This window comes from Mya arenaria, chromosome 3 (genome assembly GCF_026914265.1).
Source record: "Mya arenaria isolate MELC-2E11 chromosome 3, ASM2691426v1".
Lineage (NCBI taxonomy): Eukaryota > Metazoa > Mollusca > Bivalvia > Myida > Myidae > Mya > Mya arenaria.
This window is the reverse complement of record NC_069124.1, coordinates 32,933,860-32,950,043: the sequence shown is the minus strand read 5'-3', so window position 1 is coordinate 32,950,043 and position 16,184 is coordinate 32,933,860. Positions and strand designations below refer to the sequence as shown.

The 16,184-nt window shown below is 36.3% G+C and overlaps 1 protein-coding gene across 2 annotated transcripts in view; it reads right to left on the bottom strand.

Annotated features, from left to right (window-relative positions):
- Nucleotides 1-15,945, bottom strand: part of LOC128226979 (microtubule-associated protein futsch-like) — a 44,463-nt gene extending 28,518 nt beyond the window's left edge. Inside the window, exons 1-14 of one of the 2 annotated variants that reach the window (XM_052937119.1) lie at nt 14,942-15,945; nt 12,723-14,147; nt 10,514-11,926; nt 9,083-10,039; nt 7,652-8,608; nt 6,221-7,177; nt 4,790-5,770; nt 3,220-4,218; nt 2,413-2,601; nt 2,165-2,299; nt 1,736-1,840; nt 1,207-1,341; nt 803-907; nt 58-216 (exon numbers count right to left, since the gene is read on the bottom strand). In XM_052937119.1, coding sequence (XP_052793079.1) covers nt 58-216; nt 803-907; nt 1,207-1,341; nt 1,736-1,840; nt 2,165-2,299; nt 2,413-2,601; nt 3,220-4,218; nt 4,790-5,770; nt 6,221-7,177; nt 7,652-8,608; nt 9,083-10,039; nt 10,514-11,926; nt 12,723-14,147; nt 14,942-15,920 — 9,496 coding nt within the window. In that variant the 5' untranslated portion in view covers nt 15,921-15,945. Of the gene's footprint in view, nt 1-57; nt 217-802; nt 908-1,156; nt 1,342-1,735; nt 1,841-2,164; nt 2,300-2,412; nt 2,602-3,219; nt 4,219-4,789; nt 5,771-6,220; nt 7,202-7,651; nt 8,609-9,082; nt 10,040-10,513; nt 11,927-12,722; nt 14,148-14,941 lie in introns of those variants that run through there. The other variant, XR_008259750.1, reaches the window with a different exon arrangement.
- Between the last annotated feature and the right edge of the window lie 239 nt (nt 15,946-16,184).

Sequence of the window (16,184 nt, the reverse complement as noted above, 5' to 3'; positions counted from 1 at the left end):
TAACTAAATATGATGTTTGATAATGTTATTTCACACTTAATCAAGCCGATACGTAACCTTGCAAACGTTCATAGGAATATTTGAGCTGTTTCATGGTTTCATTCTTTTCCTGTACGCTGGCTTGGAGACCCTCTATTGTGCCGGCTTGAAGTTTTGTCAGATCCAATGTATGTTTAAGAGTATCTCGTTTATCATTTATATGGTAGAACACTTCCTCTGTAAAGAATATAATCAGAATAAATGTAGCATTAGTTTATACTAGAAGTCCATGAACCGGATGCTTCGCCTGTCAAGAAAGCCCATAAATGTTCTAGTTATGGCCACCTTGACTTAGGATTTTGACCTATTATTCCCTAAGTTAGGATGGTCATCCATTAACTGACTATGACCAATCTGCATACTAAGCTTAAAGATTTTATACTATTTCGTTCATAGTAATTGATAGGAAAAGCGCCCGTAAGGTTTTTATATAGAAAAATCGCCATGACCTTGACCTTCGACCTATTGGGCGATTTATGAGCATACCAAGTCCTTCAAAAATTATCGATCAGAAACAAAAGACGCAGACACGGCAATGAGGTCAGACAAAGTAGCCCCTTAGACATATTTCATGACAACGCAATTGAACTTGTTGCAAAATGAGTCGGAGTAGATTGCTATTTTTGTCCGATTTATACGAACATTGAACAAAACCCTTAAAGTTCGTCTTTTACAAAATTTCGCACATTTGAACTACAACCTTCTAGATATAGAAGCGCTACGTTATAGTATGGTTTGACCGCACATCGCGAACGATACCAACCTCTCAATGTGTTAATAATAGCCTGGTTGTTTTGCAGTTCTTGGTCTTTGCTTTGAATAAGAAAAAGGCCCTCACATAGGCTTCCTTGTTGATTCTGCAACTGACCTACAAAATATTGATAGTCTGTTACAATTTGTTGGAAAAATGGAATTGCAATTGTACACAATCAATTAAAACTCATCGATCTACATTGAAAATATAATCAGAAAAATTTGACTACCAAAAAGGTTTTTTATGGAAAATACTACAAATTTCTGATTCTGGATCTATTTTAAAAAAAATAAAATTCTGAAGAAATGGATGTCTAATTTGAGACCATTCATTACTTTCTGTTTTTATAAAATTATCATTTACTATTTAGTTAAATTTAATTGAATTTTCCAGTCGTCAAAGCCAGTTGTCACCTCGAACTGATTCCAACTCTTGAGCTAATTTTTCAGTATTATCTGCTTTTTCCTTGGCGAAAAGTTCAAACCCTTTAAGTCTTTGAACTTTATCTTGAAGCATCGCATTTGTAGCAGTAGTTTCTTCGAGTTTCTCTGCAAACAAGAATAACATATATCTTTTTTGATTTATCAAACAATTTTCATTAGCTTAGACTAAAGAGATATGTACAGTGCAAATAGGAGTCATGTGCATACCATGTTCGAAAATAAAACAAGTCGTTCAAAAACTATCGATCAGAATCGAAAGACACAGACACGGCAATGAGGTCAGACAAAGTAGCCCCTTAGACATTTGCATTACAACGCTATCCACATTGTTGTAAAATGAGCCGCAGTATATTGCTATTGTTGTCTGATTTATACGAACATTGAACAAAATCTTAAAGTTCGTCTATAACAATATTTCGCATATTTGTATTACAACCTTCTAGATATGGTAGCGCTACGTTATAGTGTAGTTTGACCGCACATCGCGAACGGTACCAACCTCTCAATGTGTTAGTAATAGCCTGGTTGTTTTGCAGTTCTTCTTCTCTGCTTTGAATTAAAAAAAGGCACTCACATAGACTTCCTTGTTGTTTCTGAAACTGACCTGCAATATAATTATAGTTGTGTACTTGCAATATGTTCGAAGTTAAATGCAATTTATTAGACAAATGGAATTGCAAGTGTACAGAATCAATTAAAACTCATCGATCTACATTGGAAAAAAATCCGAAAATCTTGGCTACCATAAAACTTTTTGTAATGTAGAATACTACAAATTTATGATTCGGGATCTATTTTCAAAAAAAAAATTCGGAAGAACTGGATGTCTTATTCGAAACTATTCATTAATTTCTGTTTTTATTGTATTATCATTTACTATTTAGTTATATCTAATTGTATTTTCCAGTCATACAAAGCCAGTTGTCACCTCGAACTGATTCCAACTCTTGAGCTAACTTTTCAGCATCATCTGCTTTTTCCTTGGCAAAGCGTTCAAACCCTTCAAGTCTTTGAATTTCATTTTGAAGCATCGCATTTGTAGCAGTAGTTTCTTTGAGTTCCTCTGCAAACAAGAATAACATATATATATATATTTGATCTATCAAACAATTATCATTAGCTAACACTTAAGAGATTTCTACAGTGCAAACTGAAAACTGAACTACGTCATTTTACCTTTCAGTTTTGTTTTAGTTTCGTCAAGAGTCTCATTTTTTTGTCGTAAAATATGCACTTCATTTCTTAGCTCGTTTAGTTCCTTCAGGTTCCCGGAATATTCGTCAACTATTCGCTTTAACGAAGCTACTTCTCTGTTAAATTCATCAACAGATACCTCTGCTCTCTCTTGTGCTATCTTTATAACGTCTGAAAAATATATCGTTTTGACAGTAAAACTTGAATTCTGATTTCCTTTATGGGAGTGGAAAATACTTTTTTTCATCGTATGATTGGGAGAAGTCTTCTTTCGACTGTTTATACATGAGCGATTATTGCTTAATGACCACTGCCAATATAATCTGAAACTAAATTCTCTTCCACATTTTAGAAATGGATGGGGAAGGCAAAATCTTTTAACATTGGAAAAATAAATATTCATCGTAACATGTTTTTTTGCGTTTAGAAGTTAAGTAAGTTTCATGAAGGATCATTTGATCAAATTTGTGAATATTGAAAAATTGCTAAGATTGAAACAAAATTCAATCGACAACATAATTAATATGATTGAGTGAAAAAGATGCATCAAATAATTCGTTCAACAAAGATTGAGGCCTTTTCAATTAATATTTCTTGCAAAATAGTGACTAAAATCATTTCCTGGCTACAAACAAATGGCTTTTTTCTTCTTAAAATACAAGAAATTGTCGAATGTAATTTCTTTCGAACTTTTAAAACTTTTAAAACTTCCTTTTGTTTTTTTACTGAAAACTTTTTCTGTAATTCACGATAATCAACACATGTTGCTGAAAGGTTTGTAATACATACCGAAAACATTTTCAATATCCTGCCCATTTGTATCCGTTTGGTTTGAACTGTATGTATTATATTCAGTCGGGGTCTGTGTTGTAGGTTCGTTATCTATCGAAACTTCACTTGATGGGCAATTTCGTTCATCTTCGTTTTTTGTATAAAACTTTAAAGCCCTAGAACTTGTACTCTTAAATGTGCTTTCTAAGGCCGACTCATCGTCAGTATCATGTGGATCAATTTCTGATATGTGTGACACTGCTCCTTTGTTGTTCTCCGTTGTTTCAAATGCTTCATGGCTTGCTGTTCTTATATTCTCTTTGCTGACTTGTGATGGTAAAACATATTTATCATCCCCGTTCGGACTTTTTTGGTTAAAGTGCAAGGAGAGCGCATTCACCGGTTCACATGTTTCATCTGTTCCATCATTTGTGGTATGTCCAAAAGTTTTCGTATCTTGTGCACCGGGCTGTGTTGTATAATCAGTTTCATCTATTGGACTTTCTCCAAATATCTGACATTCTGAGCTTTCAAATTTTCCCTCCATTTTTTTTATATAAATGTGTGCTGATGAAGATCCCTCAAAATCAACGACAGAATCATGCGACTGAGTTTGGGACATCATAGATTTGCTATCCGCTTTATATTCAATACGAGTTTTATGCTCCTCTGAATTGCCCAATATGTCAGCATTTGTGTCATTGATAATTCCAGTTGTTTCATCCAACTGTTGTGTGTTTTCACCGGTGGCGTGGCGGAAATCTTTTGAGACGTCTTCTTGTTGTGTATCCTCTATGCCTACATACGTCGCATTTGTTCTTTCCGATTCAGTATGCATTGTTTCTGGCAGCTTTCCACTGTTGACATAAGCGTCATTAAGAATGCCCCCATCTCTTGCTACTTCTTCTGAAAATGCATTGACAATTTTATTATCGGCTTGCCATTCCGAAATTGTACTCGAAGCTTGAGAATATTGGGAACCATCATTTTCGTACATTGTTATATTACGCTTGTCATCTGAAATGCAAACGTGGTGGAAAATTTATACGTTTTACTAAGTAAGGTTTAGTTTCGTTTTTAGCGCGGCCGCCATGTGTCATGTATATTTCTCAAGAATTCTAGTTGTTTTCTACTTCAAATGTCAAGATCATAGTCACTAATATTGTTTTCTTTAAACACATGCATTCAAGCTTCAATTAGTTTTCGCGAAAGCGGCGTTCCGGGGGCGTAACATTTTATCTTCACAAGCATTGATTAAATTCATTAAACATGAATGAAGTGGAAAAAATTGTCAAAAATAGCCAATGTTTGTAATTAAACTTGTCTTGAGCAACTTCAAAATGAATTTATGACGATTTTAATGCTGTCCATGAGGACGTTAGCTCTCCTATCTATATATCTTTTAAGGTTATTGTTGTATAATTTTACGGATATACTCTTAATAAAATGTTACTTACATATAAAACCATTTTGAATGGTAGCTTGTCATTGTGAGCTTAAATCGCCTATAAACACAGAGAGGCTCTTAATTCGTCTTATTATGACAAACAAATCATTATAATGTTGCTAAATAGTTTGTTATACATACCGAAACTCTTTTCAACATCCATTTCAGTTTTATCCGTTTCATTTGGACTGTTTTTATCGACTTCAGTCGGGGTTTGCGCTATAGGTAAGTCATGTTTTGAACCATCTGGTGATGGGCAATCGCTTTCACATTCATTGGTTTTATCAAACTCCAAATGTCGTGGACTTGTACTTTTATTTGTACTTTCTGTAGGTGACTTTTCGTCAGTATCATGTTGATCATTTGCTGATATGGTTGACACCGCTCTTTCACTGTTCTCCGCTGTTTCAAATGCTTCATTGATTGCTGTTTGTATATCTTCTACGCTGTCTTCCTTGAAAGAAACATCGTCATCATCACTGTACGGAGTGTCTTGGTTGAAGTTCAAAGAAATTGTGGTTTGTCCAGAACATTTTGTATCTTGTGAACTGGGCTGTGTTGTATAATCGGTTTCATCTGTTGGACTTTCTCCAAATCGCTGACACTCTAAGCTTTCTTTTCTTTCTTTAAAGGTATCTGTATATGTGTGTGCTGTTGAAGATCCGTCATTTTCAACGAAAGAGTCATGCAATTGAGTTTGGGACATCACAGTTGTGATATCCGCTTTATATCCAATACGAGTTTCATGCTTTGACTTTCTCAGTATGTCACCATCTTTGTCATTGATGTTTCCACTTGTTTCCTCCATCGTTTGGTTGTTTTCCCCGGTGGCGTCTCGGAAATCTTCCGAGACGTCTGCATGTTGTGTATCCTCTATGCCTTCACACGTCGCAGTTGTTACCTCCGATTCAGCCTGCATTGATTCTGGTAGCTCTCCTCCGTTGACATAAGCTTGATTATGAACTTCCCCATCTCCACATTGTTCTTTTGAAAATGCATTGGAAGTTTTACTACCGGCTGGCCAATCCGAATTTGTACTCGAAGCTTGAGAATATTCGGGACCATCACTCTCGTCCATCATTATTTTACGATGCTCGTCTGAAATGCAAGTGTGATGGAAACCTAAATAAAAAATACATTTTACTTTGTAAATGCTATAGCAATATTAAGTGAATAATAAATACGTCCATGTCAGATGTCTAACTAATATTACCTTCTAAACTCATATACTCTCTTCGGTATAGACACATGATTAAAGAAATCGGATATGGTTCGAATACTTTTAAGAACAAGAAGTAGAATACAAACATAAGAATTAGTTTTCCCTTTAAATCATACATGCTACATATAGTGTAGAAATGTTAGCTCTCCTATCTATGTATCTTTTAAGTTTATTGTTGTATAATTTTACGGATATACTCTTAATAGAATTTTACTTACAATTAAACCCATTTTGAATGGTAGCTTGTCATTATGAGATTAAATCCCTGTCAAAACACAGAGAGGCTCTGAATTTGTCTTATTATGACAAACAAATCATTATAATGTTGCTAAATAGTTTGTTATACATACCGAAACTCTTTTCAACATCCATTTCAGTTTTATCCGTTTCATTTGGACTGTTTTTATCGACTTCAGTCGGGGTTTGCGCTATAGGTAAGTCATGTTTTGAACCATCTGGTGATGGGCAATCGCTTTCACATTCATTGGTTTTATCAAACTCCAAATGTCGTGGACTTGTACTTTTATTTGTACTTTCTGTAGGTGACTTTTCGTCAGTATCATGTTGATCATTTGCTGATATGGTTGACACCGCTCTTTCACTGTTCTCCGCTGTTTCAAATGCTTCATTGATTGCTGTTTGTATATCTTCTACGCTGTCTTCCTTGAAAGAAACATCGTCATCATCACTGTACGGAGTGTCTTGGTTGAAGTTCAAAGAAATTGTGGTTTGTCCAGAACATTTTGTATCTTGTGAACTGGGCTGTGTTGTATAATCGGTTTCATCTGTTGGACTTTCTCCAAATCGCTGACACTCTAAGCTTTCTTTTCTTTCTTTAAAGGTATCTGTATATGTGTGTGCTGTTGAAGATCCGTCATTTTCAACGAAAGAGTCATGCAATTGAGTTTGGGACATCACAGTTGTGATATCCGCTTTATATCCAATACGAGTTTCATGCTTTGACTTTCTCAGTATGTCACCATCTTTGTCATTGATGTTTCCACTTGTTTCCTCCATCGTTTGGTTGTTTTCCCCGGTGGCGTCTCGGAAATCTTCCGAGACGTCTGCATGTTGTGTATCCTCTATGCCTTCACACGTCGCAGTTGTTACCTCCGATTCAGCCTGCATTGATTCTGGTAGCTCTCCTCCGTTGACATAAGCTTGATTATGAACTTCCCCATCTCCACATTGTTCTTTTGAAAATGCATTGGAAGTTTTACTACCGGCTGGCCAATCCGAATTTGTACTCGAAGCTTGAGAATATTCGGGACCATCACTCTCGTCCATCATTATTTTACGATGCTCGTCTGAAATGCAAGTGTGATGGAAACCTAAATAAAAAATACATTTTACTTTGTAAATGCTATAGCAATATTAAGTGAATAATAAATACGTCCATGTCAGATGTCTAACTAATATTACCTTCTAAACTCATATACTATCTTCGGTATAGACACATGATTAAAGAAATCGGATATGGTTCGAATACTTTTAAGAACAAGAAGTAGAATACAAACATAAGAATTAGTTTTCCCTTTAAATCATACATGCTACATATAGTTTAGAAATGTTAGCTCTCCTATCTATGTATCTTTTAAGTTTATTGTTGTATAATTTTACGGATATACTCTTAATAGAATTTTACTTACAATTAAACCCATTTTGAATGGTAGCTTGTCATTATGAGATTAAATCCCTGTCAAAACACAGAGAGGCTCTGAATTTGTCTTATTATGACAAACAAATCATTATAATGTTGCTAAATAGTTTGTTATACATACCGAAACTCTTTTCAACATCCATTTCAGTTTTATCCGTTTCATTTGGACTGTTTTTATCGACTTCAGTCGGGGTTTGCGCTATAGGTAAGTCATGTTTTGAACCATCTGGTGATGGGCAATCGCTTTCACATTCATTGGTTTTATCAAACTCCAAATGTCGTGGACTTGTACTTTTATTTGTACTTTCTGTAGGTGACTTTTCGTCAGTATCATGTTGATCATTTGCTGATATGGTTGACACCGCTCTTTCACTGTTCTCCGCTGTTTCAAATGCTTCATTGATTGTTGTTTGTATATCTTCTACGCTGTCTTCCTTGAAAGAAACATCGTCATCATCACTGTACGGAGTGTCTTGGTTGAAGTTCAAGGAAATTGTGGTTTGTCCAGAACATTTTGTATCTTGTGAACTGGGCTGTGTTGTATAATCGGTTTCATCTGTTGGACTTTCTCCAAATCGCTGACACTCTAAGCTTTCTTTTCTTTCTTTAAAGGTATCTGTATATTTGTGTGCTGTTGAAGATCCGTCATTTTCAACGAAAGAGTCATGCAATTGAGTTTGGGACATCACAGTTGTGATATCCGCTTTATATCCAATACGAGTTTCATGCTTTGACTTTCTCAGTATGTCATTATCTTTGTCATTGATGTTTCCACTTGTTTCCTCCATCGTTTGGTTGTTTTCCCCGGTGGCGTCTCGGAAATCTTCCGAGACGTCTGCATGTTGTGTATCCTCTATGCCTTCACACGTCGCAGTTGTTACCTCCAATTCAGCCTGCATTGATTCTGGTAGCTCTCCTCCGTTGACATAAGCTTGATTATGAACTTCCCCATCTCCACATTGTTCTTTTGAAAATGCATTGGAAGTTTTACTACCGGCTGGCCAATCCGAATTTGTACTCGAAGCTTGAGAATATTCGGGACCATCACTCTCGTCCATCATTATTTTACGATGCTCGTCTGAAATGCAAGTGTGATGGAAACTTAAATAAAAAATACATTTTACTTTGTGAATGCTATAGCAATATTAAGTGAATAATAAATACGTCCATGTCAGATGTCTAACTAATATTACCTTCTAAACTCATATACTCTCTTCGGTATAGACACATGATTAAAGAAATCGGATATGGTTCGAATACTTTTAAGAACAAGAAGTAGAATACAAACATAAGAATTAGTTTTCCCTTTAAATCGTACATGCTACATATAGGTTGGAAATGTTAGCTCTCCTATCTATGTATCTTTTAAGTTTATTGTTGTATAATTTTACAGATATACTCTTAATAGAATTTTACTTACAATTAAACCCATTTTGAATGGTAGCTTGTCATTATGAGATTAAATCCCTGTCAAAACACAGAGAGGCTCTGAATTTGTCTTATTATGACAAACAAATCATTATAATGTTGCTAAATAGTTTGTTATACATACCGAAACTCTTTTCAACATCCATTTCAGTTTTATCCGTTTCATTTGGACTGTTTTTATCGACTTCAGTCGGGGTTTGCGTTATAGGTAAGTCATGTTTTGAACCATCTGGTGATGGGCAATCGCTTTCACATTCATTGGTTTTATCAAACTCCAAATGTCGTGGACTTGTACTTTTATTTGTACTTTCTGTAGGTGACTTTTCGTCAGTATCATGTTGATCATTTTCTGATATGGTTGACACCGCTCTTTCATTGTTCTCCGCTGTTTCAAATGCTTCATTGATTGCTGCTAGTATATATTCTACGCTGTCTTCCTTGAAAGAAACATCGTCATCATCACTGTACGGAGTGTCTTGGTTGAAGTTCAAGGAAAGTGTGGTTTGTCCAGAACATTTTGTATCTTGTGAACTGGGCTGTGTTGTATAATCGGTTTCATCTGTTGGACTTTCTCCAAATCGCTGACACTCTAAGCTTTCTTTTCTTTCTTTAAAGGTATCTGTATATGTGTGTGCTGTTGAAGATCCGTCATTTTCAACGAAAGAGTCATGCAATTGAGTTTGGGACATCACAGTTGTGATATCCGCTTTATATCCAATACGAGTTTCATGCTTTGACTTTCTCAGTATGTCATTATCTTTGTCATTGATGTTTCCACTTGTTTCCTCCATCGTTTGGTTGTTTTCCCCGGTGGCGTCTCGGAAATCTTCCGAGACGTCTGCATGTTGTGTATCCTCTATGCCTTCACACGTCGCAGTTGTTACCTCCGATTCAGCCTGCATTGATTCTGGTAGCTCTCCTCCGTTGACATAAGCTTGATTATGAACTTCCCCATCTCCACATTGTTCTTTTGAAAATGCATTGGAAGTTTTACTACCGGCTGGCCAATCCGAATTTGTACTCGAAGCTTGAGAATATTCGGGACCATCACTCTCGTCCATCATTATTTTACGATGCTCGTCTGAAATGCAAGTGTGATGGAAACTTAAATAAAAAATACATTTTACTTTGTGAATGCTATAGCAATATTAAGTGAATAATAAATACGTCCATGTCAGATGTCTAACTAATATTACCTTCTAAACTCATATACTCTCTTCGGTATAGACACATGATTAAAGAAATCGGATATGGTTCGAATACTTTTAAGAACAAGAAGTAGAATACAAACATAAGAATTAGTTTTCCCTTTAAATCGTACATGCTACATATAGGTTGGAAATGTTAGCTCTCCTATCTATGTATCTTTTAAGTTTATTGTTGTATAATTTTACAGATATACTCTTAATAGAATTTTACTTACAATTAAACCCATTTTGAATGGTAGCTTGTCATTATGAGATTAAATCCCTGTCAAAACACAGAGAGGCTCTGAATTTGTCTTATTATGACAAACAAATCATTATAATGTTGCTAAATAGTTTGTTATACATACCGAAACTCTTTTCAACATCCATTTCAGTTTTATCCGTTTCATTTGGACTGTTTTTATCGACTTCAGTCGGGGTTTGCGTTATAGGTAAGTCATGTTTTGAACCATCTGGTGATGGGCAATCGCTTTCACATTCATTGGTTTTATCAAACTCCAAATGTCGTGGACTTGTACTTTTATTTGTACTTTCTGTAGGTGACTTTTCGTCAGTATCATGTTGATCATTTTCTGATATGGTTGACACCGCTCTTTCATTGTTCTCCGCTGTTTCAAATTCTTCATTGATTGCTGCTAGTATATATTCTACGCTGTCTTCCTTGAAAGAAACATCGTCATCATCACTGTACGGAGTGTCTTGGTTGAAGTTCAAGGAAAGTGTGGTTTGTCCAGAACATTTTGTATCTTGTGAACTGGGCTGTGTTGTATAATCGGTTTCATCTGTTGGACTTTCTCCAAATCGCTGACACTCTAAGCTTTCTTTTTTTCTTTTTGCTGTTTGTATATCCTCTACGATGTCTTGCTTGAAAGAAACATCGTCGTCATCACTGTACGGAGTGTCTTGGTTCAAGCGCAAGGAATGCGCATTCACCTGTTCACCGGTTAAATCTGTTCCATCATTTGCGGTTTGTCCAAAATATTTCGTATCTTGTGAACTGGGCTCTGATGTAAAATCGGTTTCATCTTTTGTTCTTTTTCCAAATCTCTGACATTCTAAGCTTTCTATTTTTTCTTCAAAGTAATCTGTATATGTGTGTGCTGATGAAGATCCGTCATTTTCAACGACAGAGCCATACGACTTTGTTGGGGACATCACAAGTTTGTCATCCGTTTTATATTCAATACAAGTGTCATGCGCTGAATTGTTCAACATGTCAGCATCTTTGTCTTTGTTTCCACTTGTTTCCTCCAAAGTGTGTTTGTTTTCCCCGGTGGCGTTTCGGAAATCTTCCGAGACTTCTGCATGTTGTGTATTATCTATGCCTTCACACGTCGCATTTGTTCCTTTCGATTCAGCCTGCATTGATTCTGGTAGCTTTCTTCTATTGACATAAGCTTGATTAGGAACGTCCCCATCTCCAGATTGATCTTCTGAAATTGCATTGAAGATCTCACTTGTTTCCTCCAATGTTTGTTTGTTTTCATCGGTGGCGTCTCGGAACTCTTCTGAGACGTCTGCTTGTTGTGTATCCTCTATGCCTACACATGCCGCAGTTGTTCCTTCCGATTCAGCCTGCATTATTTCTGGTGGTTTTGCCCTGTTGATAGTAGCTTGATAAGGAACTTCCCCATCTCTACATTGTTCTTCTGAAAATGCATTTGAAGTTTTACTACCGGCTGGCCAATCCGAATTTGTACTTACAGCTTGAGAATATTCGGGTCTATCACTCTCGTCCATCATTATTCTACGATGCTCGTCTGAAATGCAAGTGTAATGGAAATTTGAATAAAAAATACGTTCTATTTTTTGTGAATGCTATAATAATATGTAGTGAATGATAAATACGTCCATGTCAGATGTCTAACTAATATTACCTTCTAAACTCATAAACAATCTTCGGTATAGACAAATGACTATATTAATCGGATATGGTTCGAATATTTTTAAGAACAAGAAGTAGAATACAAACATAGGAATTGGTTTTCTCTTTAAATCATACATGCTACATATAGGTTGGAAATGTCGGTAGGTCGGTTTATCGATTGATCCGATGCTGCCGCCATTTGTCATGTGTAATTCTCTAGAATTCTAGTTGTTTTCTAGGTCAAATGTCAAGATCACAGTCACTAATATTGTTTTCTTTAAACACATGTATGCAGTCTTGCATGTGTTTTTGACCAAGCGGCGTTCAGGGGGCACAACATTGTATCTACACAAGCATCGATATATCAAACATATGAATGATGTGGAAAATTTGTCAAAATAGCCAATTGGTATTTGAACTTGCCTTGAGCAACTTCAAAAAGAAATTCATGCCGATTTTCATGCTGTGCATGAGTACGTTACATCTTCCATCTATATATCTCTATAAGGTTATTTATTTATAGTCTTACGGGTTTACTCTTGATAGAACGTTACTTACATATAAACTCATTTTCAATGGTAGTTTATCATTATGAGATTTAATCGCCCTCAAAACAGAGGGGCTCTTAATTCGTCTTAACATGACAAACAAATCATTATAATGTTGCTGAGAAGTTTTTTCATACATACCCAAAACCATTTCAATATTCTGTTCATTAGTATCGGTTTGATATGGACCGTTTGTACCAAATTCAGACGGGGTCTGCGCTACAGGTTTGTCATATTTTGAACCATCTTGTGATGGGCAATCGCTTTCACATTCATTGGTTTTATCAAACTCCGAATGTCGTGAACTTGTACTTTTATTTGTACTTTCTGTGAGTGACTCATCGTCAGCATCATGTTGATCGTTTTCTGATAGGGGTGACAACACTCCTTCATTGTTCTCCGCTGTTTCAAATGCTTCAATGATTGCTGTTTGTATATCCTCTACGATGTCTTGCTTGAAAGAAACATCGTCGTCATCACTGTACGGAGTGTCTTGGTTCAAGCGCAAGGAATGCGCATTCACCTGTTCACCGGTTAAATCTGTTCCATCATTTGCGGTTTGTCCAAAATATTTCGTATCTTGTGAACTGGACTCTGATGTAAAATCGGTTTCATCTTTTGTTCTTTTTACAAATCTCTGACATTCTAACCTTTCTATTTTTTCTTCAAAGTTATCTGTATATTTGTGTCCTGATGAAGATACGTCATTTTCAACGACAGAGCCATACGACTTTGTTGGGGACATCACAAGTTTGTCATCCGTTTTATATTCAATACAAGTGTCATGCGCTGAATTGTTCAACATGTCAGCATCTTTGTCTTTGTTTCCACTTGTTTCCTCCAAAGTGTGTTTGTTTTCCCCGGTGGCGTTTCGGAAATCTTCCGAGACTTCTGCATGTTGTGTATCATCTATGCCTTCACACGTCGCATTTGTTCCTTTCGATTCAGCCTGCATTGATTCTGGTAGCTTTCTTTTGTTGACATAAGCTTGATTAGGAACTTCCCCATCTCCAGATTGATCTTCTGAAATTGCATTGAAGATCTCACTTGTTTCCTCCAATGTTTGTTTGTTTTCATCGGTGGCTATTCGGAGCTCTTCTGAGACGTCTGCTTGTTGTGTATCATCTATGCCTTCACACGTCGCAGTTGTTCCTTCCAATTCAGCCTGCATTGACCCTGGTAGCCTTCCTCTGTTTACATAAGCTTGATTAGGAACGTCCCCATCTTCAGATTGTTCTCCTGAAAATGCATTGAAGGTCCCACTTTTTTCCTCCAATGTTTGTTTGTTTTCGGCGGTGGCGTCTCGAAACTCTTCTGAGACGTCTGCTTGTTGTGTATCCTCTATGCCTACACATGCCGCAGTTGTTCCTTCCGATTCAGCCTGCATTATTTCTGGTGGTTTTGCCCTGTTGATAGTAGCTTGATAAGGAACTTCCCCATCTCCACATTGTTCTTCTGAAAATGCATTTGAAGTTTTACTACCGGCTGGCCAATCCGAATTTGTACTTACAGCTTGAGAATATTCGGGTCTATCACTCTCGTCCATCATTATTCTACGATGCTCGTCTGAAATGCAAGTGTAATGGAAATTTGAATAAAAAATACGTTCTATTTTTTGTGAATGCTATAATAATATGTAGTGAATGATAAATACGTCCATGTCAGATGTCTAACTAATATTACCTTCTAAACTCATAAACCATCTTCGGTATAGACAAATGACTATATTAATCGGATATGGTTCGAATATTTTTAAGAACAAGAAGTAGAATACAAACATAGGAATTGGTTTTCTCTTTAAATCATACATGCTACATATAGGTTGGAAATGTCGGTAGGTCGGTTTATCGATTGATCCGATGCTGCCGCCATTTGTCATGTGTAATTCTCTAGTATTCTAGTTGTTTTCTAGGTCAAATGTCAAGATCACAGTCATTTATATTGTTTTCTTTAAACATGTATGCAGTCTTGCATGTGTTTTTGACCAAGCGGCGTTCAGGGGGCACAACATTGTATCTACACAAGCATTGATATATCAAACATATGAATGATGTGGACAATTTGTCAAAATAGCCAATTGGTATTTGAACTTGCCTTGAGCAACTTCAAAAAGAAATTCATGCCGATTTGCATGCTGTGCATGAGTACGTTACATCTTCCATCTATATATCTCTATAAGGTTATTTATTTATAGTCTTACGGGTTTACTCTTGATAGAACGTTACTTACATATAAACCCATTTTCAATGGTAGTTTATCATTATGAGATTTAATCGCCCTCAAAACAGAGGGGCTCTTAATTCGTCTTAACATGACAAACAAATCATTATAATGTTGCTGAGAAGTTTTTTTATACATACCCAAAACCATTTCAATATTCTGTTCATTAGTATCGGTTTGATATGGACCGTTTTTACCAAATTCAGACGGGGTCTGCGCTACAGGTTTGTCATATTTTGAACCATCTTGTGATGGGCAATCGCTTTCACATTCATTGGTTTTATCAAACTCCGAATGTCGTGAACTATTACTTTTATTTGTACTTTCTGTGGGTGTCTCATCGTCAGTATCATGTTGATCATTTTCTGATATGGTTGACACCGCTCTTTCATTGTTCTCCGTTGTTTCAAATGCTTCATTGATTGCTGTTTTTATATCCTCTACGCTGTCTTGTTTAAATGAAACATCGTCTTCATCACTGTACAGAGTTTCTTTGTTTAAGCGCAAGGAGAGCCCATTCATCTGTTCACTTGTTAAATCTGTTTCATCATTTGTGGTTTGTCCAAAACAGCTTGTATCTTGTGAACTGGGCTGTGTTGTATTATCGGTTTCATCTGTTGGCATTTCTCCAAATCGCAGACACTCTAAGATTTCTTTTCTTTCTTTAAAGGTATCTGTATATGTGTGTGCTGCTGAAGATCCGTCATTTTCAACGACAGAGTCATGCAATTGAGTTTGGGACATCACAGTTTTGATATCCGCGTTATATCCAATACGGGTTTCATGCTTTGACTTTCTCAGTATGTCATTATCTTTGTCATTGATGATTCCACTTGTTTCCTCCAACGTTTGTTTATTATCCCCGGTGGCGTTTCGGAAATCTTCCGAGACTTCTGCATGCTGTGTATCCTCTTTGCCTTCACACGTCGCAGTTGTTCCCTCCGATTCAGCCTGATTTGATTCTGGTGGCCATCCTCTGTTGACATAAGCTTGATTAGGAACGTCCCCATCTCCAGATTGTTCTTCTGTAAATGCTTTGGCAAATTTACTACTGGCTTGCATTGCCGAGTTTGTACTCGAACCTTGAGAATATTCGGGACCATCATTCTCGTCCATCATTATACTATGATCGCCGTCTGAAATGCAAGTGTGATGGAACTTAAAGTAAAACATGTTCAAGTTCTTCTGAGTTGATGTTATTACAATATTAAAGGAATAATATATACGTCCATATAAGATGTCTTACTAAACAAATCTAAACTCATACACCCTGTTCGGTGTAGACAAACTGACTTCAGAAATCGGAAATGGTTCGATCTTATCGAGAATAAGAAGTTGAATGCAAACAAACGAATAGTTTCATACATGATACATATATATTGC